This window comes from Pleurodeles waltl, chromosome 1_2 (assembly GCF_031143425.1).
Source record: "Pleurodeles waltl isolate 20211129_DDA chromosome 1_2, aPleWal1.hap1.20221129, whole genome shotgun sequence".
Taxonomy (NCBI): Eukaryota; Metazoa; Chordata; class Amphibia; order Caudata; family Salamandridae; genus Pleurodeles; species Pleurodeles waltl.
The window spans coordinates 1,020,965,853-1,020,991,919 of record NC_090437.1 but is presented as its reverse complement, the minus strand read 5'-3'; the positions used below and the strand labels follow the sequence as shown (position 1 = coordinate 1,020,991,919).

The following is a 26,067-nucleotide window of genomic DNA, read 5'->3' as shown; positions in this document are numbered from 1 at the left end:
ATATAGACAAGCCAGATAGACGTCAATAACATGTAAACTTTGAGTAATTATTGTCAAACTCAGATTTGCACATGTTACCTGTGTGAGATAGTAATATTACAATGAATAGAAAACAACATGTTATGAAACTGGGTTGAAAACACTGCAAACTCATACTGGATGGTGATTGTGAGCACTGCAGAACACTTCAAAGAAACACAACACTCAGTGGTCAGAACGGACCCATGAGTCATTTGTACTATAATATCCTTACTGTTGTAAAGAAGCATAGCCTAGGCCCCATGGAAGTGGAGCCCCTTGTAATCACACACTGCTCAGGGAGATAGAGAATAAAGCAAGAAAAATATCCACTGGGAAGGCTACTGAGAAAAACTGCTCTGTTCTATCACGTACTCACATCTTTAAAGGGTGTCGCTTGTCATTAGCCAGATTATGATTCGTTCTTTAAATCTTGGAAGTCGACCGCATGAGCCCATATAAAATAAGTCGTGAGCCCCTGTTATGGAAACATCAGACGCATCATTCCTAAAAAAAAATTTAAAGTCATCATTCCTGTCAGGCATGCCATCTGGGCCCCTCTGTCTGTATCGGGCTCCATTCAGTTTCCTACTGACGTCAAATGTTCCATTGGCATTGTGTCCTCCAGCTGGTGTTATTCCAATGCAGCTTCTCCTTCTAGCCACTGTCCGAGCACTGGCATGAGAACCAACCTTGGCACTGGCATCATTGCATCACAAGTGACACTACCATCCTTGAGAAGGGACAGTACAGACAGGACATCCAGACTGTTTACTGGGACCTTCTTCATGACCTATTTGGATCAGAATCTGATGTAGATCAGAGCTGTGCACTGGTTGAAGACCCTTTGATGCCTTTCCTTCTGTTTCCACAGACCTCACAGTTCTTCCAAAAGAAAGTGGATTTGACAGCTCTAAAATAGACATAGATCATGCCCCAGTTCCAGCTCTACCAGAAATGGTCTCTTACCATTTCGTTCCGAAAAAGTGTCATAGCCCCTAGAACTACCCCTTCTCTCAATAGATCATTGTCCTGACATTTTACCATATGTTTTACAAACATCATCTCCATCTAATAACCCCTGCTTCTCTTTAATTAAACAGTGATCAAGACAGTGAGATAACCTTGTTCACACCCTACCACTATTTCAGCAATGAGCTATACCATGGAGACACAGAGATATAGACCAGCCCCTAATGATCTAGCCTTTCTTTCCCTTCATCCCTCTCCTGAGTGCCTTGTAATTAACACCTCATCCACCACCACCATAATCCCGGGTGCCTTCCCCACTTATCCCCCAGATCCTGGGAAAGTTAGAGTAGATAGGCAAAAAAGTATTTTCCTCAGGAGTCTAGAACTAAGTTCCATGAACGTAGCAGGTCTTTTTCACCGCTGATGCATGCTGCGTCGGATATATCAGCCATGCTAGTTCCCATACCTTTCAAAGCACCTCAAGCCACACTTTACTGCAGTAGTTTGTGACGGACACGATGCAGCCCATCACATAAGTAAAGCTGGATTAGACATAGTTAATTCTGTTGCTTGTTCCATAAACTCTTCAATCTTTGAAAATGACTAATGCTTCAATACAGAGGCAAAGGAAAAGGCAGGCAAAACAACTTAATTTTTCCTTTTTCTTCTTCCTCCCCGGCACCATCAGGGTAGCCTCAGTAGTTCAACCACGAAGGAACATGAATGGCTAGTGGGAGGACAGATAGCCACTGTTCTGCCGTCCTGGAAGGCCATTACTTCAGACCAAGGGTTTTATATGTAGCAGAGAAGGAGTACACCCTTCCCTTACATCAGCAACCCCCGAAATGCCTCCACACCAGTCCGTTTTTAATCAGAGGAATATCTGAGCATCCTGCAGGAAGTCATGGCAGCCCTGCTACAGAAGGGATCAGTGGAGTTGGTGCCAGAGCTGGAACAAGGACACTGGTGCTACTCTCCATATTACCTGATCCCAAAAAGGATTTCAGTCTTCATACAATTCTAGATCTCATGGGTTTGAATCTCTTCTCACACAAGAAGAAATTCAAGATGCTGTCTAGTGCTGGACGCAGAAGACTGAATGCTATCTCTCGACTTGCAGGACGCCTCTTTTCTTATCCAGTGCTGTAGTCACATAAGAAATATCTGTGATTCACGGTGGGTTCCACTCACTAGCAGTTTGTAGTGCTTTCACTTTACCTGACATCCGCTCCATGAGTTTTCACCAAGGTGATGGTGGAAGCTTATCTCAGGAGGCCCAGAATTGCTGTTTTTCCTTACCTTGATGACTGGCTGCTGAAAGCCAGTTTGCAGCAAACAGTGTTGCACCACGTGCAACGGACAACATCTCCGGTTGTTTGACTTGTGATATGAAATCAGCTAACTCAAGTATCACCTGTAGCCCTCCTAGCACCTCATTTCCTGGTAATACTAAATACAACAGTACTCTAAGCATTCCCTTCTCCACAGATGATTCAGGACATTTGGAACAACTTGGGATGAACAATAGTAGGCCCTAGCACACATATTTCGCTCTTAGGGACTGCTTTTAATCTTTCCAGGTTGACTTGGATGGTATTTTACCAATCCAAAGCTGTAATACTATGCCTGGAGTGGTGAAAGGCTTTTGCCACTTCTCAGCTCAGCATGGATAGCACTAGCTAATGCTGTGCTTAAAGACTTTTCTGCAGTTGGTAGGAGCATCAGGGCATTTTCCGGATTATGAACCGGCTGATGGGATCGTTGAATGTTAGAGCAGAAGAGCCAACCAGGTGGCACCTGGCAGATCATAACTAGGTCATAGGTCCCAAGGTGGTGCAGGGTATCTTCCGGCTGTCGGGAGAACCTTGGCTAGATCTATTTGCCACCTTCGACAAAGCACTATGTCAAATGTTTTGCACATTGGAATTTCTTTGAGTGGTGCATTCTTGCTGGAATGGAACACATAACTCTTATATGCCTTCTTGCTTCTGCCGCTCCTTCTCCGAATTTTAAAGAAGATTGGAAAGGACCAGGACCAAGTAGCACCAGATTTGGCCAGGAACACCTGTCCTCAGATCAGACTACTACTTTTCTGTCACAGCCGCTGAGCAGTGGGTCCTCCACCCAAACCTGTGTTATCTACACACCCATGCTTGGAGATTGAGTGGCATCAGTGGTCTGTGTTTGATCTGCTGCCTGAAGTGGCAGATGCAATTTACACCATCAGGTGCCCTTCCACAAATGTTATCTATGCTGGGCAATAGGGCACATTTGTGGCTTAGTGTGGTATCTACAAGATTGACATTTTACAGGCCATGCTGTTGTGTTTTTTTTTGTTGCATTCTTGATGATGCAAAATCTTCTATCAAGGATGCAAGGCAAGATTCTTCATTGAATTTGTTTTTCATTGAATTTGTGAACATGGTTCCTGAAGTTGTTCAGTACGGACATTTGAATGTACCACCAGAGTGTATTGACATTCTTTAAGAGGCTAACTATTCATCCATTAGGGTTTTTTATTCATTTAAGTGGAAGAGATGTGTCATATGATTTTTGAACAAACATGGCCCCATAAATTGTCAGGAGGTTGTAACCATTCTGTATCTGCTCCACATGCCCAATCGAGAGAGCAGTATGCTGCCATCAAAGTCAATCTTGCTGCTATTGCATCATTCAGAAAGTGGCAAGTACAAAGGTCAGAAAGTGGCAAGTACAAAGGTCTTTCTTTATGATTTCAGTCATAAAAGACTTGTTAGAAAGATTAAAGAAGACTTTTTCACCAATTAGTTGTTGTCCTCTTCCAGCGGAGTTGAATCTAAGCTTATCCAAATTGATGGCTCCTCTGTTTGGGACCATGCATAAGGCCTCATTGCAACACCTTCCCTAGAATGTAGCTTTTTCGTGGCAATCACATTTGCAAGAAATGTTGGTGAACTCCCAACTGTTTCTTCAATAGAATCATACACAGTAACATAGTAGTGTCATAGACACAACCCTCTTTGTTTTTTACCAAAGGTTGTTTCAGACTTCCATATAAACCAAATGATATCGCTACCAGTAGTTTGTTTTGAGTAATTCTTCTTCTCTAGCAGAGAAAGCACTTCATTATTTGTTAATTATGGTCCACTCAGAAATGGTATGGCTTCCTCAAAAGCACACTATAAGCAAGTGGATAGTTTCATTTATTGTTTGTTGTTATCAGTTAGCTAACAAGTCTCTCCCTGAGAAACCTAGAGCTCATTTTACACAAGGTTAAGCAGCATCTGTTCTTTGGGTAAGGAAAGTACCTCTGACTAAGACTAGTATGGCAGCCCCTGGAGATTAATACACATCTTTTCCAGGAATTATTGCTTGGAAGAGGATTCAAGAGCTGACACCTTTCTAGATCAGGCAGCATTAAGAAATGTGTTTGGTTGGCATTTTTTGAGGTGATATATCTGTCTACTTGGAGTAATGGACTGGTGCTTATGGTTTATAGACCACTGCAGACTGAGGGGTATGCTTTGCATTCTTTTCTACTATTATGAATATCAGTGAGATCCTACTGTCAGAAGGAAATTTTACTTGTAATACTAGTTCTGAATCATAGGATTCCTCACTGAAGTCTTAAACAGCCCTTCCTGATTGTCAGTGTCACTATATTAGCAGTTTTGCTTACCACACAATTACATATTGCAGTTCAAATAGAGCTCAGGTTGTAAAGCAAATGGCAAGTACAGTGCATGCTTTGAAATGGAAGCTGTTGGCTCCTTAACCCCTTCTGTGCCCAGGACGTAATGGTTACGTCCTGAGGCACAGTGCTGCTGTGCCCAGGACGTAACCATTACGTCCTGTGCACAGAGCCCAGAGGGAGCGCTCTCGCTCCCTCTGTGGGGTTCCCCCCCACCCCCCCAAGTCAGGGATGGAAGGGGAAGCCCTTCCCCTCCCACCCCGACCCCCCCAACCCCCCCTGTGACGTCAGCGCGCGAGCGCGCGCTGATTAGTCACAGGGTCTCCCCCATCGCGCTGGAAGCAGAGCTTCCAGCGCGATTGAAAAAGAAATGCTTTTGCATTTCTTTTTCAATCCCATGGGGGAGGCCCCGAGAGGCTTCAAAGGGAAGGAAATGTATTTCCTTCCCTTTGAAGTCTCTCACAGGTTTCAAAAGCCGGATTGCTTGCAATCCGGCTTTTGAAACCCCACTAGACACCAGGGATTTTTTTTTTTTCTTGAAATTGGCAAAAGGGAGCGACCCCTTGGGCAAGGGTCGCTCCCAGGGGGGCATTTTTTTAGGAAGGCCTTTTCTGCCACCCCTGGGGGCAGATTGGCCTATTATTAGGCCGATCTGCCCCCAGGGGGGGCAGAAACCTCTAGGCACCAGGGACCTTTTTTTTTTTTTTTGTGATGAATTCTTTTTTTTTAGGTGGGGAGCGATCCCTTAGGCAAGGGTCGCTCCCCTACGGGGCAATATATATTTAGGCCATTTCTGCCCCCCTTGGGGGCAGATTGGCCTATTTTGATAAGGCCAATCTGCCCCCAAGGGGGGCAGAAACCATTAGACACCAGGGAGTTTGTTTTTGCGCGCGAATGTCACGCAACAAAGCGACCCCTTTGGCAAGGGTCGCTCCCAGGGGGGGCAATTTTTTGGGAAGGTCTTTTCTGCCCCCAGGGGGGGAAGAAACCTCTAGGCGCCAGGGCAAATTTTTTTTTTGTGTTCTTTTTTTTTTTTTAGAGATGGGGAGCGACCCATCAGGCAAGGGTCGCTCCCCTGGGGGGCAAATTGTATTTAGACCATTTCTGCCCCCCTGGGGGCAGATTGGACGATTTTAGGTCAATCTGCCCCCAAGGGGGCAGAAACCACTAGGCACCGGGGATTTGTTTTTTGGCGCCAATGTCACGCAGGGGGAGCGACCCCGTAGGCAAGGGTCGCTCCCGGGGGGGGGTGGGGGTTGGGGGGGCAAATTTATTTTAGGCCATTTCTGCCCCCCCGGGGGACAGATCGGCCTATTATTAGGCCGAACTGCCCCCGGGGGGGGGGGGGGCAGAACACTCTAGGCACCAGGGCAATTTTTTTTTTGTGTTTTTTTTTTTGGTTGTTTCTTTTTTTAGAGATGGGGAGCGACCCATCAGGCAAGGGTCGCTCCCCTGGGGGGGCAAATTGTATTTAGACCATTTCTGCCCCCCTGGGGGCAGATTGGCCAATTTTAGGTCAATCTGCCCCCAAGGGGGCAGAAACCACTAGGCACCGGGGATTTGTTTTTTGGCGCCAATGTCACGCAGGGGGAGCGACCACGTAGGCAAGGGTCGCTCCCGGGGGGGAGGGGGGGGGGGTTGGGGGGGCAAATTTATTTTAGGCCATTTCTGCTCCCCCGGGGGACAGATCGGCCTATTATTAGGCCGAACTGCCCCCCGGGGGGGGCAGAACACTCTAGGCGCCAGGGCAATTTTTTTTTTGTGTGTTTTTTTTTTGTTGTTTCTTTTTTTAGAGATGGGGAGCGACCCATCAGGCAAGGGTCGCTCCCCTGGGGGGGCAAATTGTATTTAGACCATTTCTGCCCCCCTGGGGGCAGATTGGCCAATTTTAGGTCAATCTGCCCCCAAGGGGGCAGAAACCACTAGGCACCGGGGATTTGTTTTTTGGCGCCAATGTCACGCAGGGGGAGCGACCCCGTAGGCAGGGGGAGCGACCCCGTAGGCAAGGGTCGCTCCCGGGGGGGGGGATGGGGGTTGGGGGGGCAAATTTATTTTAGGCCATTTCTGCCCCCCCGGGGGACAGATCGGCCTATTATTAGGCCGAACTGCCCCCGGGGGGGGGGGCAGAACACTCTAGGCACCAGGGCAATTTTTTTTTTTTTTTTTTTTTTTTGTTGTTTCTTTTTTTAGAGATGGGGAGCGACCCATCAGGCAAGGGTCGCTCCCCTGGGGGGGCAAATTGTATTTAGACCATTTCTGCCCCCCTGGGGGCAGATTGGCCAATTTTAGGTCAATCTGCCCCCAAGGGGGCAGAAACCACTAGGCACCGGGGATTTGTTTTTTGGCGCCAATGTCACGCAGGGGGAGCGACCCCGTAGGCAAGGGTCGCTCCCCGGGGGTGGGTGGGGGTTGGGGGGGCAAATTTATTTTAGGCCATTTCTGCCCCCCCGGGGGACAGATCGGCCTATTATTAGGCCGAACTGCCCCCGGGGGGGGGGCAGAACACTCTAGGCACCAGGGCAATTTTTTTTTTGTGTTTTTTTTTTTGTAGTTTCTTTTTTTAGAGATGGGGAGCGACCCATCAGGCAAGGGTCGCTCCCCTGGGGGGCAAATTGTATTTAGACCATTTCTGCCCCCCTGGGGGCAGATTGGCCAATTTTAGGTCAATCTGCCCCCAAGGGGGCAGAAACCACTAGGCACCGGGGATTTGTTTTTTGGCGCCAATGTCACGCAGGGGGAGCGACCCCGTAGGCAAGGGTCGCTCCCGAGGGGGGTGGGTGTTGGGGGGGCAAATTTATTTTAGGCCATTTCTGCCCCCCCGGGGGGCAGATCGGCCTATTATTAGGCCGATCTGCCCCCGGGGGGGGGGGGGAGGGGGCAGAAACCTCTAGGCGGCAGGGGAATTTTTCTTTTTTTTCTTTTTTTTTTTTTTTTTTTTTTTTTAGAGATGGGGAGCGACCCATCAGGCAAAAGTCGCTCCCCTGGGGGACAAATTGTATTTAGGCCATTTCTGCCCCCCTTGGGGGCAGATTGGCTGAGTTTAGGTCAACCTGCCCCCAAGGGGGCAGAAACCACTAGGCACCGGGGATTTGTTTTTTGGTGCCAATGTCACGCAGGGGGAGCGACCCTGTAGGCAAGGGTCGCTCCCGGCGGGGGAGGGTGGGGGTTGGGGGGGCAAATTTATTTTAGGGCATTTCTGCCCCCCCCCCCCCCCCCCCCTGGGGCCGGCTGAGCTACAGGCCAAACACCACAGGTAGGCACCTTGCAAAAAACACCTCTGTTTTCTGTGAAAAAATATGTTGTGTCCACGTTGTGTTTTGGGCCATTTCCTTTTGTGGGCGCTAGGCCTACCCACAGAAGTGATGTACCATTTTTATCGAGAGACTTAGGGGAACGCTGGGTGGAAGGAAATTTGTGGCTCCTCTCAGATTCCAGAACTTTCTGTCACCGAAATGAGAGGAAAAAGTGTTTTTTGGGCCAAATTTTGATGTTTGCAAAGGATTCTGGGTAACATAACCTGGTCAGAGCCCCGCAAGTCACCCCATCTTGGATTCCCCTGGGTTTCTAGTTTTCAAAAATGCACTGGTTTGCTAGGTTTCCTCAGGTGTCGGCTGAGCTACAGGCCAAAATCCACAGGTAGGCACTGCTTTTTATAAAAAAATGTGATGTGTCCACGTTGTGTTTTGGGCCCTTTCCTTTCGTGGGCGCTAGTCCTACCCACACAAGTGAGGTATCATTTTTATCGGGAGACTTGGGGGAACGCTGGGTAGAAGGAAATTTGTGGCTCCTCTCAGATTCCAGAACTTTCTGCCACAGAAATGTGAGTAACGTGTATTTTTAGCCAAATTTTGAGGTTTGCAAAGGATTCTGGGTAACAGAACCTGGTCCGAGCCCCGCAAGTCACCCCTCCTTGGATTCCCCTAGGTCTCTAGTTTTCAGAAATGCACAGGTTTGGTAGGTTTCCCTAGGTGCCGGCTGAGCTAGAGGCCAAAATCTACAGGTAGGCACTTCGCAAAAAACACCTCTGTTTTTTTCCAAAATTTAGGATGTGTCCACGTTGCGCTTTGGGGTGTTTCCTGTCGCCAGCGCTAGGCCTACCCACGCAAGTGAGGTATCATTTTTATCGGGAGACTTGGGGGAACGCTGGGTGGAAGGAAATTTGTAGCTCCTCTCAGATTCCAGAACTTTCTGCCACAGAAATGTGAGGGACATGTGTTTTTTTAGCCACATTTTGAGGTTTGCAAAGGATTCTGGGTAACAGAACCTGGTCCGAGCCACACAAGTCACCCCTCCTTGGATTCCCCTAGGTCTCTAGTTTTCAGAAATGTACAGGTTTGGTAGGTTTCCCTAGGTGGCGGCTGAGCTAGAGGCCAAAATCTCCAGGTAGTCACTTTGCTAAAAACAGCTCTGTTTTCTGTGATGTGTCCACGTTGTGTTTTGGGGCATATCCTGTCGCGGGCGCTAGGCCTACCCACACAAGTGAGGTATCATTTTTATCGGGAGACGTGGGGGAACGCTGGGTGGAAGGAAATTTGTGGCTCCTCTCAGATTCCAGAACTTTCTGCCACAGAAATGTGAGGAACATGTGTTTTTTTAGCCAAATTTTGAGGTTTGCAAAGGATTCTGGGCAACAGAACCTGGTCCGAGCCACACAAGTCACCCCTCCTTGGATTCCCCTAGGTCTCTAGTTTTCAGAAATGCACAGGTTTGGTAGGTTTCCCTAGGTGCCGGCTGAGCTAGAGGCCAAAATCTACAGGTAGTCACTTTGCTAAAAACAGCTCTGTTTTCTGTGATATGTCCACGTTGTGTTTTGGGGCATATCCTGTCGCGGGCGCTAGGCCTACCCACACAAGTGAGGTATCATTTTTATCGGGAGACGTGGGGGAACGCTGGGTGGAAGGAAATTTGTGGCTCCTCTCAGATTCCAGAACTTTCTGCCACAGAAATGTGAGGAACATGTGTTTTTTTAGCCAAATTTTGAGATTTGCAAAGGATTCTGGGTAACAGAACCTGGTCCGAGCCCCGCAAGTCACCCCTCCTTGGATTCCCCTAGGTCTCTAGTTTTCAGAAATGCACAGGTTTGGTAGGTTTCCCTAGGTGGCGGCTGAGCTAGAGGCCAAAATCTACATGTAGTCACTTTGCTAAAAACAGCTCTGTTTTCTGTGATATGTCCACGTTGTGTTTTGGGGCATATCCTGTCGCGGGCGCTAGGCCTACCCACACAAGTGAGGTATCATTTTTATCGGGAGACGTGGGGGGAACGCTGGGTGGAAGGAAATTTGTGGCTCCTCTCAGATTCCAGAACTTTCTGCCACAGAAATGTGAGGAACATGTGTTTTTTTTAGCCAAATTTTGAGGTTTGCAAAGGATTCTGGGTAACAGAACCTGGTCCGAGCCCCGCAAGTCACCCCTCCTTGGATTCCCCTAGGTCTCTAGTTTTCAGAAATGCACAGGTTTGGTAGGTTTCCCTAGGTGGCGGCTGAGCTAGAGGCCAAAATCTACAGGTAGTCACTTTGCTAAAAACAGCTCTGTTTTCTGTGATATGTCCACGTTGTGTTTTGGGGCATATCCTGTCGCGGGCGCTAGGCCTACCCACACAAGTGAGGTATCATTTTTATCGGGAGACGTGGGGGAACGCTGGGTGGAAGGAAATTTGTGGCTCCTCTCAGATTCCAGAACTTTCTGCCACAGAAATGTGAGGAACATGTGTTTTTTTAGCCAAATTTTGAGATTTGCAAAGGATTCTGGGTAACAGAACCTGGTCCGAGCCCCGCAAGTCACCCCTCCTTGGATTCCCCTAGGTCTCTAGTTTTCAGAAATGCACAGGTTTGGTAGGTTTCCCTAGGTGGCTGCTGAGCTAGAGGCCAAAATCTACAGGTAGTCACTTTGCTAAAAACAGCTCTGTTTTCTGTAATATGTCCACATTGTGTTTTGGGGCATATCCTGTCGCGGGCGCTAGGCCTACCCACACAAGTGAGGTATCATTTTTATCGGGAGACGTGGGGGAACGCTGGGTGGAAGGAATTTTGTGGCTCCTCTCAGATTCCAGAACTTTCTGCCACAGAAATGTGAGGAACATGTGTTTTTTTAGCCAAATTTTGAGGTTTGCAAAGGATTCTGGGTAACAGAACCTGGTCCGAGCCCCGCAAGTCACCCCTCCTTGGATTCCCCTAGGTCTCTAGTTTTCAGAAATGCACAGGTTTGGTAGGTTTCCCTAGGTGGCGGCTGAGCTAGAGGCCAAAATCTATAGGTAGTCACTTTGCTAAAAACAGCTCTGTTTTCTGTGATATGTTCACGTTGTGTTTTGGGGCATATCCTGTCGCGGGCGCTAGGCCTACCCACACAAGTGAGGTATCATTTTTATCGGGAGACGTGGGGGAACGCTGGGTGGAAGGAAATTTGTGGCTCCTCTCAGATTCCAGAACTTTCTGCCACAGAAATGTGAGGAACATGTGTTTTTTTAGCCAAATTTTGAGGTTTGCAAAGGATTCTGGGTAACAGAACCTGGTCCGAGCCACACAAGTCACCCCTCCTTGGATTCCCCTAGGTCTCTAGTTTTCAGAAATGCACAGGTTTGGTAGGTTTCCCTAGGTGGCGGCTGAGCTAGAGGCCAAAATCTACAGGTAGTCACTTTGCTAAAAACAGCTCTGTTTTCTGTGATGTGTCCACGTTGTGTTTTGGGGCATATCCTGTCGCGGGTGCTAGGCCTACCCACACAAGTGAGGTATCATTTTTATCGGGAGACGTGGGGGAACGCTGGGTGGAAGGAAATTTGTGGCTCCTCTCAGATTCCAGAACTTTCTGCCACAGAAATGTGAGGAACATGTGTTTTTTTAGCCAAATTTTGAGGTTTGCAAAGGATTCTGGGTAACAGAACCTGGTCCGAGCCACACAAGTCACCCCTCCTTGGATTCCCCTAGGTCTCTAGTTTTCAGAAATGCACAGGTTTGGTAGGTTTCCCTAGGTGGCGGCTGAGCTAGAGGCCAAAATCTACAGGTAGTCACTTTGCTAAAAACAGCTCTGTTTTCTGTGATGTGTCCACGTTGTGTTTTGGGGCATATCCTGTCGCGGGTGCTAAGCCTACCCACACAAGTGAGGTACCATTTTTATCGGGAGACTTGGGGGAACATAGATTAGCAAAACAAGTACTATTGCCCCTTGTCTTTCTCTACATTTTTTCCTTCCAAATATAGGAGTGTGTGTAAAAAAGACATCTATTTGAGAAATTCCCTGTAATTCACGTGCTACTATGGTCACCCCGGAATTCAGAGATGTGCAAATAACCACTGCTCCTCAACACCTTATCTTGTGCCCTTTTTGGAAATGCAAAGGTTTTCTTGATAGCAATTTTTTACTCCTTATATTTCAGCAAATGAATTGCTGTATACCCGGTATAGAATGAAAACGCACTGCAGGGTGCAGCTCATTTATTGGCTCTGGGTTCCTCGGGTTCTTGATGAACCTACAAACCCTATATATCCCCGCAACCAGAGGAGTCCAGCAGACGTAACGGTATATTGCTTTCGATAATCTGACATTGCAGGGAAAAGTTACAGAGTAAAACGTAGAGAAAAATTGATTGGTTTTTTCACCTCAATTTCAATATTTTTCTTTTTCAGCTGTTATTTTCTGTAGGAAACCCTTGTAGGATCTACACAAATGACCCCTTGCTGAATTCAGAATTTTGTCTACTTTTCAGAAATGTTTAGGTTTTTGGGATCCAGCATTGGTTTCATGACCATTCCTGTCACTGACTGGAAGGAGGCTGAAAGCACAAAAAATTGCACAAATGGGGTATGCCCCAGTAAAATGCCAAAATTGTGTTGAAAAATTGGGTTTTCTGATTCAAGTCTGCCTGTTCCTGAAAGCTGGGAAGCTGCTGAGTTTAGCACCGCAAACCCTTTGTTGATGCCATTTTCAGGGGAAAAACCACAAGCCTTCTTCTGCAGCCACTTTTTCCAATTTTTTTTTAAAAAACGAAATTTTCACTGTATTTTGGCCAATTTCTTGGCCTCCTTCAGGGGAACCCACAAAGTCTGGGTACCTCTAGAATCCCTAGGATGTTGGAAAAAAAGGACGCAAATTTGGCTTGGTTAGCTTATGTGGACAAAAAGTTATGAGGGCCTAAGCGCGAACTGCCCCAATTAGGCAAAAAAAGGCCTGGCACAGGAGGGGAAAAGGCCTGGCAGCGAAGGGGTTAAAGAACAATGGTTGTTATCTTCAGCTTCTGAAATTTTGACATGGCCTGCACCCTTTCCTTTTAGATAACGTAGCACATTTCTTTCACTTAGGTGCTAAATTGTGGTCTTACTGCTATATAAGAGGAAGTTCTTTACACTCGAAAAAAAGCAGTAGAAATTAGCTTGCCATGCTATTCATGGCACTCTCACTACGTTGAACCTTAGGGCTTCATTAGGGTTTTTCCTCACACCACAGAATGACTCTGTAATATTCATAAAGAAGTATTCCAAGGTCCCCGCACTTGGGCAGTAATATTCTACATTTATGACTTCAGTGAGGATTCCTACAATGCAAACCTAAAATTACAAGTAAGTAACATTTGCATTTCATACAATTTATTGCATGCCGTACAATGTATCTTAGATTTAGGTGTTTTAACTCTCTACACTAAGGCCTTAACACTAAGTGGCTTCTGATCAAATACATTGATGGGATCTGTGATTATGACATGTACCAAATCACTAGCATTGTACAGGAAACAGTTGTTACATTTATTCAACTACTGTGACATCTAATCTCCAATGCTGCACTTTCTGTTTGATATAGAACAGATGAAGCATTAATATAGTTCCAACTGGCTTCATACATTTAGCAAGCATGGTTACTCACTAGACAGGTATAAGATCAGAAAGGGTATTGCATTATGGTGATCCTTCTGTTATATGCACTTTTTGGCACTTTGTTAATCACAAGTTTGTGAAACAATTGTGTTTATTTCAAGATGAAAGGGTTTTTATTTAGAGTATTGAAAAGGGAAGTTTATCTGTTAAATGTATTATTTATTATCAGTGGAAAGTTGATTGGTTGATGTACATACATTTTAACTAAAGCTTAATTTGTATCCTTTATTGTTACGCCATGCTGAGAACAACAAAGACTATTCTTGTGACTCCTAGGAAAGAAAAAAATGTACAAATTAATTACGTGGGCATCAATATTTGCATTCAGCATGTTCAGCTGAAGCGAACGGAGTTAACTAACAAATTTGCTAGATGGTTATTGTTTCTAACTTAATTGTTCTAAAAAAGTATTGCTTTTCATGGTCATTGTTGTTCCCACGTGCTTGGTGTTGCCTTTGCTGTCCCTGGTCTTAGGGTCCAGTAGCCCAGGAAGACTGCATTATGAAGAGAAAGGAAGTAGGGGTCTATGTGCCCTAATTGCCTTCTGTGGTTCCCCTTCCTCCAGTTTGTTCTAGCCCCACATCATGGAATAGCCATGTGAAATCTTCAAGGGTGATGGGGGTCAAATGTAGTTTGATGTCACTTCTTCTCTCTGTGACATTATATTGAATCAGCGTCCCTGTCCTTCACATAGATTTTGTCACAACCACACCAGAAATTTTTTATGGATTGTGTCATTTCATAATTTATGAAACAAGTTATCTTGTTTTTCTTTGAGCTGTTTTATTGGAAATCTATTTTCGGCCTTTTGTGTAGCAACAAAAGTTGCAGTTCCCATAGGTCAAATAGCCTTTATAGATGACTGTACGTGTGTTTTTTTTTAATCTCTCATTGTTTGCGTGGTATGTTAAAATTTACCAACGTCTTCTGGCAATATTACAAAATAGATCACTGTGCCTAATTTGCGGCAGGTGTAAATTGAAAGCAGCGTTTAAGGGTATCCTTACTAAGAAGGAGTTGTTATCAGGGTCAGGTAAGCATTAGATAAACTATGTGGATATTCCACACCGTCATTAATTTTCACCGTCCAATATACTTTACTTGGGTACTAATGTGCCATATTGAGCATCTTGCTATTTTATGGCTGAAATTGAAGTTTGACCTGACTGTAGTTTAGATAGGGGAGTTAGCAAATGATTGTATCTGTAATAGTCACAGGTTACACAGTGAAGATTACTTACCAAAATTATTATTTGCATGTTCTCATGCACTGTTTTTGTTTTAGAAAAACGGACTCCCAGGCACCTGCTTCATTAAAAGAAGGAAAAGATCGAAGAGTTAAAGACAGACATGTGCCGAGGAATGGTTCATCTTTGTTTTTGGAAAACGATACATGTCAGACTGCAGAGGACTTGTACAACCCACAGAAAGACATGGAAAAAGAGCCTGGGAATGCTATTGTTAATAGTGGGCAAGCCCAAGAAGAAAGTACAATTTATTCTTCAAGCGGTAGTTCTGCCGGACAGGATTTGTCAATGGGAAGACAGTGCGTAAAGGAGAATGAAATCGTTGATAAAGTTGTTGCAATAAATAGCAGTGGGTGTGTATCAAGTGACGAGACTGCAGTTGTGAATACTCTTCCTATTTCAAGGAAAATAACACACAGTGCCTCTCGCCCTTTAGAAACTTCACTTGATATTGAGTGTAGTACTATTATTCCACGTTCCCTGAGGCCAGAACTACTAAATTTTGTTGGTGATTGGCCAGTAGAACAATCAATGGGCCAAAGGACTCAAAGAATAAAAAGGACAACATTGTCCAAAACAAACTGTGATGTACTGAAAGCTGTCAGCCTACCGCCACTTGAATCAACCACTCAAGCAGAAGGGGAATCTGAGGGAAGCTTAATTGATATTTCAGCAGAACCACTGCACAAAGAAACGATGTATACTATTGCGAATCAAGATGGTAGAGAGGTAATTTCAGTGCCCGTTTTGAGTTCTGATGTAAATGATATTGTTATACCTAAATTCCTAAATAATGAAGGAGACTGGCAAGCCACATTAACATTGGAACAGAACCAAAAGTTGGATGCACAAATTAGCAGTTTTAACAAAAATTGTGACTTTGGTAACATGCTAACTTCGAGTGATTTGCGCGCAGATGTTGACAATCAGGTGACATCAGACAATACAGAAAAACAGATGGTGACAGAGGTGTCAACCGTTCAAGATGACGAAACAGCAACATGTGAAAATAATATCCAGAAAAGCAGTTCTCAAAATATACTAACTTGCAAACCTGCCCTTACCATTACTAAAAATACCTCCTGTTTCTCAGAATCGAGAGATCCACTCCTTACTGGTAACTCAGAAGGTGAAGTTTCTGAAAGTTGTCGCTGTGCCAGCTCACAAACTGAGCCTCAGGAATTTGCACTTGTTTGGAGACTAGAGAAGAAAATAACAACTGTTTCGGAGTTTTCTAAAGTTTTAATTGGAAAGGTAGATCGATTTCAATCATCAGACTACATGACTACAGATGCAGGATGTCAAGAAACAGTCCCATATAGAGTAATGCACGATAAAGGTACTTGTGTAGAGGAAAGTGAGCTTATTGAAGAAGATGACATAGAAAATCTAAACGACTTGTGTAGGATGTTCAGATCGGTTTCTTTTGATGTTTTGAAAGACTTGTATGAAAGGTGTAACAAAGACATTGGTTGGGCTACGAATCTATTGCTAGACTGTGGGGAAAAGCTACACAGAGATGACACAGGAGGATCTGATAGTTTTGATGATGATCAGACTAATTTGATTTCAGATGTAACATTATTACAATCAAGTCAACAAGGAAAACGGGAAAGCTTTGAAGAAAACAATCAAACTGTTTCAAAGTTCAAATTAAATTGTGAAATGGATACGGAGGAGTCCAGTCATGTCAAAGTCGATCAGGCTGTTTTTGAGCCACAATTAAGGTTGCATTCAGACAACGAAGGTAACCTTCAGATCCCGGAGGAAACTAATCAGCAGTCTAAATGCAAACAGCTGTTTAACCATAGCATAATGCCTATATTTGCCAGCACTGGAGGTGAAATACAAGAAGCAGCTCCAGCAATTAAACCTGAAGAAGCTGACTTGGTAGTGACTCAGCCATCAGGTGATGCTGTAAAAGAATTATATAGTGTGCATGATAATTTATACAGCATTGACAGAGAAGTCTTAGAACAAAATAGTGCTCACTCTTCTATTTCTGTGGATGGTCACATGGGTCTACAAAATTCTGATGAACACGAAGATCATCCTGGATTAGAACACCTTGAAATACAAAGAATCAGCGTTATGAACGCTTGTTCTCTTTCCAATTCTTCTTACTTAGAGAAATTGAATTTGAACAACACCTTATCAACTGTTTCTGTGAAAGATGAAATCAATAAATATTTCAGTAAGGATTTTGAAGAACGTCCTTTCGGAGAAAATCCAGAATCTAACCCACAACACCACATTATGGAGTCCAGAAATGTTTGTATTGAGAGACTTGACGAAGTAAATAAAATACATTTTCAAGAGTCCAGGATAAACACTCAAACCTCAAAAGCCTTCTCAAGCGAGTCCATTAATATTGATTGCCTGCAGCTGTCTTTGCCTCCTGAACTGGCTTTTCAGCTCTGTGAACTATTTGGCCCTGTGGGAATTGGTTTAGGTATGTACCGTAAAATCTTTTTTTCAGTTTTAGATACTTGTATGACAAATTTTTGCCGACCTGTGAAAATATTTAATATGCATTGTTCTGTATTGCATGTCTTTGAATGGTTATATTTCCCATTACTCTAAAATAATGTAGTACAGTGAAGTTGTCTTTACTGGTATCATATATGCAGTGCAGGAAACTGGCTCTGTATCTACTGTACCAAAATAAGGTATAGTGTGCACAGAGTTCAGGGGTTCCCCAGAGGCTAAAGTAAATAATACTAATGCTCTCTTTTGTGGTAGTGTGGTCGAGCCGTTAGGCATATCAGAGGGTAGTGCAAAGCATTTGTTGTACACACACAGTCAAGAAATGAGGCTCACACTCAATGACTAACTCCAGGCCAATTGTTTTTATATAACAAAAATATATTTTGTTATTTTATTTCTAGAGCCACAAGGTCTAGTGATAAAATAACAGGTAAGGTAAGTACAGTAGTAAGTATCAAACATATGTATCAAATGTACTTTGGGTTTTGCAGATAATGCAGTTTACAAGTAAGTACCACTTTTCAATTTTAAAAGTTGACAGTGCAATTTTTCATACGAATCAATGCTGTCCAAGGGAGGAAAAGTGATAACACATTTAACAGGTAAGTACTCGACTTACGATCCCAGTCTACGGGGCTTAGGATGTTTACAGGTCAAAGTTCAGGTTGACCCCAAAAGTGCACCACCAGCAACACTGGGCCAGCGTGGTGCAGAGGTCAAAGTTGGTGTTGGGTTTTCAATGGAATCCTATGAGGACTGGGGTGCTCGGTAGAAAACAGATTGCAGGTAAGTACCTGTGGTCTAAGGGCACAGGCCTGGGGTGTTTTGGTCAGTACTGGGGGGGCCACAGGTCAGCACCAAACACACACCCTCAGCGGCATAGGGGCGACCAGGTGCAGGGTGCAAACACACTTCTGGAACCCAATGCTTTTCAATGGAGGGAGTCTGGGGGTCACGAAAGATGCTGCAGGCTGTGTTCACGGGGGTCGGTTCTGGAAAACCAAAGGTTGAACAAGTAGCAGAGGCACCCGCTGGACGTTAGTGGATCATCCGTCGAATTCCTCAAGGCCCAGGGAGCTGCGGGTGTAGGGGGACCTTTGGGAATCTTCGTAGGATACGGTCGCAGTCAGGTTGGGGGGTCCTCAGGATTCAGGCTGCAGGCGTCGTGTTGGCCAAGAGGGGTCAACCCAGGAGGTTGGACTCAAAGTCGGGATCACCTGGGGACCTTCTTTGGACCGGTGGGCCACTTGGACTCATCGGGTGCATAGTGGACAGGGCTTGCGGATCCAGAGCGGTTCTGGAGTTCTTTGGAGGGTTTCTTCTGAACAGTTCCGCTGTCTTCTGGAGGTCTTGGTCCTCTGCTGGGCAGGCAGTCCTCTGGGGGTTTGAGAGGTTGCTGGTCCTGCAGGATGTGTCGCCTTTTTGTAGCAGGAGTCTTGAAGCTGCAGACAGGCCGGTAGGGCTTGGGGCCAAGTCAGTTGTCATCTGAAGTCTTCACTGCTGGGGTCAGCTTTGCAGTCCTTCTTATTTCTTCTTTCTTGAGGTCACCAGGAATCTGTTAAGGTTCAGGGGTGGCCCTAAATACTTGATTTAGGTGTGTTACAGGGGTCGGAGGGCAGTAGCCAATGGCTACTGTCCCTGGGGGTGGCCTCACCCTTACTGTGCCCACTCCCTTTGGGTCCCTCTCCTCCAAACCAAGATGGAGGATTTTGAAAGGAGGAGGGCACTTTAGCTCTGGACACCTTAGGAGTAGTCCTAGCTGCAGTGTTCACTCCTCCTTATTTTACCTAATTTTGCTGCCGGAACTGCCACCAAAAGTGGGGCTTGGTCAGGGGCGGGCATCTCCACTAGCTGGAGTGCCCTAGGGCATTGTCACAGGAGGCCTGAGCCTTTGAGGCTTACTGCCAAGTGTTGCAGTTCCTGCAGGGGGAGATTTGACGCACCTCCACCCAGAGCAGGCTTTGTTCCTGATCCCAAAGAGCACCAAAGCTCTCATCTCATGGGGTCAGAAACTTGTCTGTTAGCGGCAGGCTGGTACAGACTGGTCAGCCTTACACTAAAGGGTTGGGTAAAATACAGGGGGCATCTCTAAGATGCCCTCTTTATGCATTTCACAATAAAGCCAACACTGGCATCAGTGTGGGATTATTGTGCTGAGAAGTTTGATAACAAACTTCGCAATCTTCAGTGAAGCCATCATGGAGCTGTGGAGTGCATAATGACAAACTCCCAGCCCATGTACTTAATATGGCCACGCTGCACTTACAATGTCTAAGAATGGACTTTGACACTGTAGGGGCATATTGCTCATGCAGTTATGCCCTCACCTGTGGTGTAGTGCACCCGGCCTTAGGGCTGTAAAGCTTGCTAGAGGGGTTACTTACCTAGGTCACAGGCAGTGGTTTGTGGGCATGGCGCCCTGGGAGGGATGCCAGGTCGACTTTACCTTTTTTCCCCACCAATACATACAATATGCAATGGCAATGTGCATATGTTTGGTAAGGGGTCTCTTAGGGTGGCACAATACATGCTGCAGCCCTTAGTGACCCTCCCTGGCCACAGAGCCCTGAGTACCACTGGTCGTTTTTACAAATGACTTGGCTGTGTGCCAAGGGTGTGCCAATTGTGGAAAGAATGGTACAGTTTAGGGAAAGAACACTGGTGCTTGGGCCTGTTTGGCAGGATCCCAGCACATACTCAGTGAAGTTAGCATCAATACCAGGCAAAATGTATGTGGGAGGAGATAACCAGGCCAAAAGGGGCACTTTCCTACATGCAGCCAAGTACAATCATGTGCAATATTGATGATAAATGAATTTTGTCAACAATGATGACTGTGGCATATTTGTGCAGTAGAGCAGCGGCTCTCAAACGTTTGACTTATGTGGACCCCCATTGAATAATTACTGGAAAAAACTGGGGACCCCAGCCTAAGTATTTTCTATGATTTAAACCTCAGAACAGCACACACATAACTACAGAAACAAGTATATATATCAAATACACAACATATGAAATATTTTAGTTAATTTTCAAGCAAAATGTTAATTTTAATGGCAAGTTTGGATTTTTGTAAATAAAATCTCAGCTTATATTCTGCATTTGCTCATTACCTACACAATGATATATGAATGTGTTGTAGAGCATAATGACCAGGGTCGGACTGGGACAGAAAACAGGCTAGGGCTCCAAAATATAAGTGGCCCCCATCAGTGAATTAGAAAGCTAAGATAAAAAAAATTGCCCCATGTTTGCAAAGTGGGGCCTTTTTTAGCTTTTTGTCAATCTTTATAGTTTTGCTGCAACTGTAAATAAGGCAGTATAACCATTACAGCTTTGCAGCTGTATTACCATCACATGTATCACATCTGCCTGCTTGTAAATGAGGGGGGGAGTGTCCTTACCATTCAGTTCAATAGTTGTGGAGTGTAATGAAATATTTTCTAGCTATTGTAATGGAAAGTTTCAATTCTGTTAAGGACTCGGAGGTGTGGATTAGGCTTCAACTTTCTTTGTTTTATTCATCTAGCAGCCAAGAATTTTAAAGCATAGAAACATTCCAAACTACATTTCCTATGAAGTATTGGGAGGAAACATAACAAGCAGTTCATCCAATCAAGGCCACAAATGTTCCCATAATATTCCCTTGAGATGTTCTATCCTCCTCTTTCTTCCTGGGAACACAGCTGATCCATCATCAGGTTACTTCTTTTTTGTGAAAAAAGGAGTAATGAAGAGTAGTGTGAGGTACTTGCTAAAATACCTTTATTAAACCATAAAATAACTACCACAATAGCGACTAAATTTATCATCTTGAACAACAGCGTTTAAACATCTCAATACTGACATTCTGCAGATTTAACAAGAAAGACCCCTCTTTCAAGAATTCTTTACACTCAGTGGGAACAGCACTCGAGCATAACAGGGTGGGGCTTATCCTCGCCTCCGAGTCCTTAGTCCTTAATCAAATTGAAACTTTCCTGTTACGATAGCTAGGAATTTTTTCAGTCTATGTTAGGACCCCAAGGCAAGGATTCAGCTAGTTTGAAGCTTTTCCACCACTACAGTTGCCAGATTTGTCACTGGTTTGAAATAAAACCTTTTATAGGTAGAGCCTGAGGACCAATCTGTTGCATTAGGGATATCTTCCAATCTGTCTGCTAAAGAAAACACCTTAGAAGCCATAGCCTCCTTGACTGAATGAGCCCCAAACTGGGAAGTGTCAATTCCTGTTTCCTGCATGGCTAATCTAACCCAGCTTGGAAAGGTAGGTGAAGATACTGGCTTATGAGGCTTGGGAGAGCGAGGAGTAATTAGCTTTCCTCTGGAGGACGCAATTCCTCCATCATAGACTCATATGCCCAAAGAATCCTAACTAACATAGCTTTGGAACATCCGGAAAAGCCGGATATGACAACACCCTTGAATTACAATTTGTTCTCTTAGTAATGTTGAAGGTCACTCCGTCTGGAGTAAATACTCTACCTATTAAATTCAGGGCCCGCACATACAAGACTCTTGGCAGGATATCAGGCAAAACAAAGTTGTTAGTTTCGCCGACAAATTGTTTCCTAGACAGGTAATTGTTGGACGGCCATGACTTAAACAGCAAAGGACTGAATTGACATCCACAGTTTTGAGTGACAGGGTTGAGGCGGAGATGATAATCTAATTCCCCTCAGAAGTTTTCAAACCAGAAAATATTCAACGATTGGGTGCCCATTCACTGGTACATAACCTGATGAAATGACTGATCTAAAGGTAATACTAGACCTATAGGCCAGATCTTCTGAGGCTAGGGAAGCCATGAAATTCAGGATGCAGACAATATCACCCCCAGAGGATCCAACTGTCATTGACGACACCAACCCAACCATCTTGACCAGGTGAAGCGGTATCTTTTATTTGTACAACCCTCCCATGCTTGGGAGAGAAAGCAGCAGCAGTCCCGGGACCTTCCAGCTTTCCCTATAATCCACCAGGTAATGAGACGGAGAGCACCAGATCATGGTGATTCCCCTGGGATCCCTGAGGAGATCCAGAAACAGGGGTAAAAGGGATTGGAAAATCCCAAGAAAGTTCCATCAGAACTGGACACTAGACTGGAGACCTCCAAACCGGGGTAACTACCACTAAATCTGCCTGTTGACGATGCACCTGACTTGATAATTGCATGATCATCGCACAGGGGGGAAAGGCATAACCCTATTTGCTCCAATCTTGAAGAAAGGCGTCAGTTGCTATTGTGTTGGGATCCTGGCGTGATCTGAAATAGCTGTCCAATTGCTGATCCAGGCGAGACGCGAAAAAGTAGATCGAGGAGGGGCTCCAGTGGGCTTGGAGTTCTCAGAACACCCTTTCAAGATTCCAATCTGCCATCTGGTTGAACTGGCGTGGGAGATGCTCTGCTATTACAGAAATCTGGTTGTCCAGATAATAATTCCAAAAGGCCCGAGCCAGATCTAATAGGATTTTTGACCTTGTTCTGCCAAGGTGATTGACATAGCGGGATTGCCGCCACGTTGTCCATTTGTATGAGAATACAACATTGAGCCTTGTCTTTGGTCCAACATTTCATTGCAAAAGATCCAGCCATTAATTCCAGCCAGCCATGATATGAAGATCTTGTTCTGCGAAAGACCACTTTCTGCCTTTGAAGAATTCCCCGCAGCGTGCCCCCCAACCTTCACCATCTGGCATCCGATTCTATCACCAGATAGGGTTGGGAACCAAAAATTGCCCTTCCCTTTCATGTCTCTATATGGAGTTCCTCCCTCACCTCCTCCGAAAGAGGAATGGACTGGGAATAATAGAGGCCTTTTTGCAAGTGGAAATACTTCAGGCATTGCAGTTCTCTGCAATGTAAAGGGCCTGGAAATATAGCCTGGATTAAAGATTAGAGAAGGCCCACTACCTGGGCCAGGTGACGCAGACAGATTACTGGTTTGGCCTGGGTTCTTTTGAGCTCATGCTTGATTTTGGAGAGCTTTCAGAAGAGAGGCTCAGGGTAGCTTTGAGTCCATCATGAATCCCCAAAACTGTGTGGTCTGAGTTGGAATTAAAAAGGATTTCTGTTAGTTGATCACAAACCCCAGAGGTTTCAAGAGGTCTATGGTGATCTGTAAATGGAGGGAAAGGTGACCGAGGCATTGATGAGAATGAGAATGTCGTTGAGGTAGACTGTCACTCTGACACCCCGACTTCTCAAGTGTTCCACTACTGATTTCATTACCTTTGTAAAACACCATGGAGCGGAGGACAGACCGAAAGGCAGGGAGGCAAATTTGAGTATCTGTGGCATCCATTGAAATTGAAGGAACTGCCTTTGAGGAGGGAAGATGGGCACTGTGATATAGGCATCTTTGAGGTCCAGGCGGACCATCCAGTCGTTTACTAGCACTACCACAACCAGCTCTGGCAAAAACACAGGGGTGAAGATGCGCTTGATAGAGGTTTAGACCTTGTCCAGCGAATTTAATGTATTCACGAACTTGCCCAATTCGCCAATGAAAGGATCACCTAAGAGACCACCATCTGGGGTCTGCCTCAAATGTTGAAAGTTCCCCTAATTTGGGGTATATTTCTATTAGTAGCAAACAGTGTCGCTCTATGAAAACTTGGCAGTTTGCGTTTCCCAGAAATATTACAGCTCTTTAATGCCAGCCTGACAAGGCATCCGGAGATATGAGACATCCAGATGTCATGGCGTCCTCAGCCATATCCAAGATCTTGGACAAGGGGCCTGCTATGTCCAGACATTTGTCTTGGCATGAGCCCCAAGAGCAATCTATCCCCTTTTTTGGATTGCGTACAAACTTAGCCATGAAAGTGGCCATCTTGAGGTCAATTTCAGGAGTAAGGGGCCAAGGTCTAGGGCTTTCTGCTCGTAGGTGACACCTGACCTCCTTGCCTAAAGGCTTCTGTGGGTGACTCCCAATGTATGTGGCCACCTTAGGAGCCATGGGCCATTCCGAGGAGCGTGGATGTAGATCTTTGGGGTCCAACATGTCTGAGGCTGGATCTGGAGGATTTGTTTGGGCATCCAAGTCACTACTAGCAGGTGTAGGGTCCATGGAGGGACACCAGGGTCTGCCTGACTCACCATCCCTGTCACAGATGTTGGAGGAATCATGCCTGTCTCCCAGGTCTGGGGAAGGAGAGACGCTTAGGAACCCTTCTGAGGTGCCAAGAGCATCGGGGGTCAACAGGGGAAAAGTGAAAATCAATGAACTCCTTTTTTAATATGCTCAAAGGGGTCCAGGTCAACTCCCTGGTCCTCTGTGCATTTGCGCTTAGTTTCCTGACCAGATGTCGAGGGCTACCCCGGAAATAAGTGAGTCATAGGTCCAGAGGTATTTTCCCTCGATTCAAGAGGTTTTTGTCATTGTGCCTGCAGTTGGAGTATTTTCTTCTCCAGGGGTGTCACAACCTGGGATACAGTCTTAAATATTGAGACGTCCATGATACAGCAGAAGTTATCATCAATAGGGAGGTAAGTGATATTTTCCTCCTTCATGTACTCCCCCAGTTCCTCCATTTTAGCCAGTATCAAGGGGTATTGTTTTCAGTAATTAGAATTTATTGTAATGGATGCCAGTTAAGTTGGGAATCTTGCAAAAAGCAGTGCTTGTTAAATTAGGGTGTAGCCCTAATACAGTAAATGAATAGGGTAATTATTTGTCTGCAGTCAATTAAGTCAGGGTTCAGAATGCTCTGCTAGGGCCTACAAAGGCAGGGAGGATGGCATTCTGTGAGATACCTGGGAGCCTTATAACATACCTGGGATGCACTCTGTTCAAAAAGCCTCACATGTTGCTAGTCTTACCTGCAGAGCGGGTGTCTGTTTCCAGGCGATGGCTTGTTTATAGACACTATCAGTCCTGGAGTAGTGCGATGCGGCTAGATGCATTTCACCTTTCAATTTGGGTAAAGGTGAAATTACCCGCAGGGACGACCCGGGGCTATGACGCACAGAGCATGTTTCTGTTGATGTGCGGTTCCCCTAGCAGTCAGAAGACCGCACCGTGCCTCAAGCCATGGGATCTAAAGTGGCTGCGAAGGAGTGAGCAACGTTGTCACAGCCACGCTACCAGAAAACACAGTGAAGAGCAGTCAACGCTCGCATTAGCTTTAAAAATTAAACAAAACCCTTAATACTCAAAGAGAAAGGGAAACCACTTATCTCATGCTGCTGGAGCATCGAATAAAGAGGAGGATAGAACGTCACCAAGGAATACTACAAGAGCATTTGCAGCCCTGATTGGACAAACTGCTTGTTATGTGTCTTCCCAATAGTTAATGGGATATGTAGTTTGGAATGATTATATGCTTTAAAGTTCTTGGCTGCTGGATGAATAAAACGAAGAAAGTTGAAGCCTAACCCTCGCCTCCAAGTTATGACATAGAATTCCGATGCTGTAGTGGCAAGTTCTTCTTGACAAGCAGTACACTAGTAAAATGCCCCTCCTTCCCCACCCCATCCATACCTTTGATCCTCCTCTCCCACCCGAGGGTCGCTACTTCTTGTAAACATCTCCTTTCCTGTACAGAAGGTCCCCTCCGGGTTCCTCTTACATGGCACCATGACAAATCTGTCCCTCATGATTTTTCTATCTCTATCTCAGACTCCCCCCAACTCCACCATCCCCCGTGGCAGTAAATTTGTGTCTCATCTCCACCCATATCTCTATCTCCTCTTGCACTTTGTTGTTAGTAATGACCACTTTTAAGCACCGCTCCTCAGCTAGTATCAACTCCATCATGTCCTTCAGTCAAGCCCTCTATGTAGGCACTCCTGATGATAGCCAGTGCA

General features: G+C 45.3%; 1 protein-coding gene across 2 annotated transcripts in view; it reads left to right on the top strand.

The window, feature by feature from the left end:
* The window catches only part of N4BP2 (NEDD4 binding protein 2), a 1,101,392-nt gene that overhangs the window by 489,216 nt on the left and 586,109 nt on the right, over positions 1 to 26,067 (top strand). For both annotated transcript variants that reach the window (XM_069202011.1, XM_069202014.1), the window contains exon 8: positions 14,807 to 17,220. In XM_069202011.1, coding sequence (XP_069058112.1) covers positions 14,807 to 17,220 — 2,414 coding nt within the window. The remainder of the gene's footprint in view (positions 1 to 14,806; positions 17,221 to 26,067) is intronic.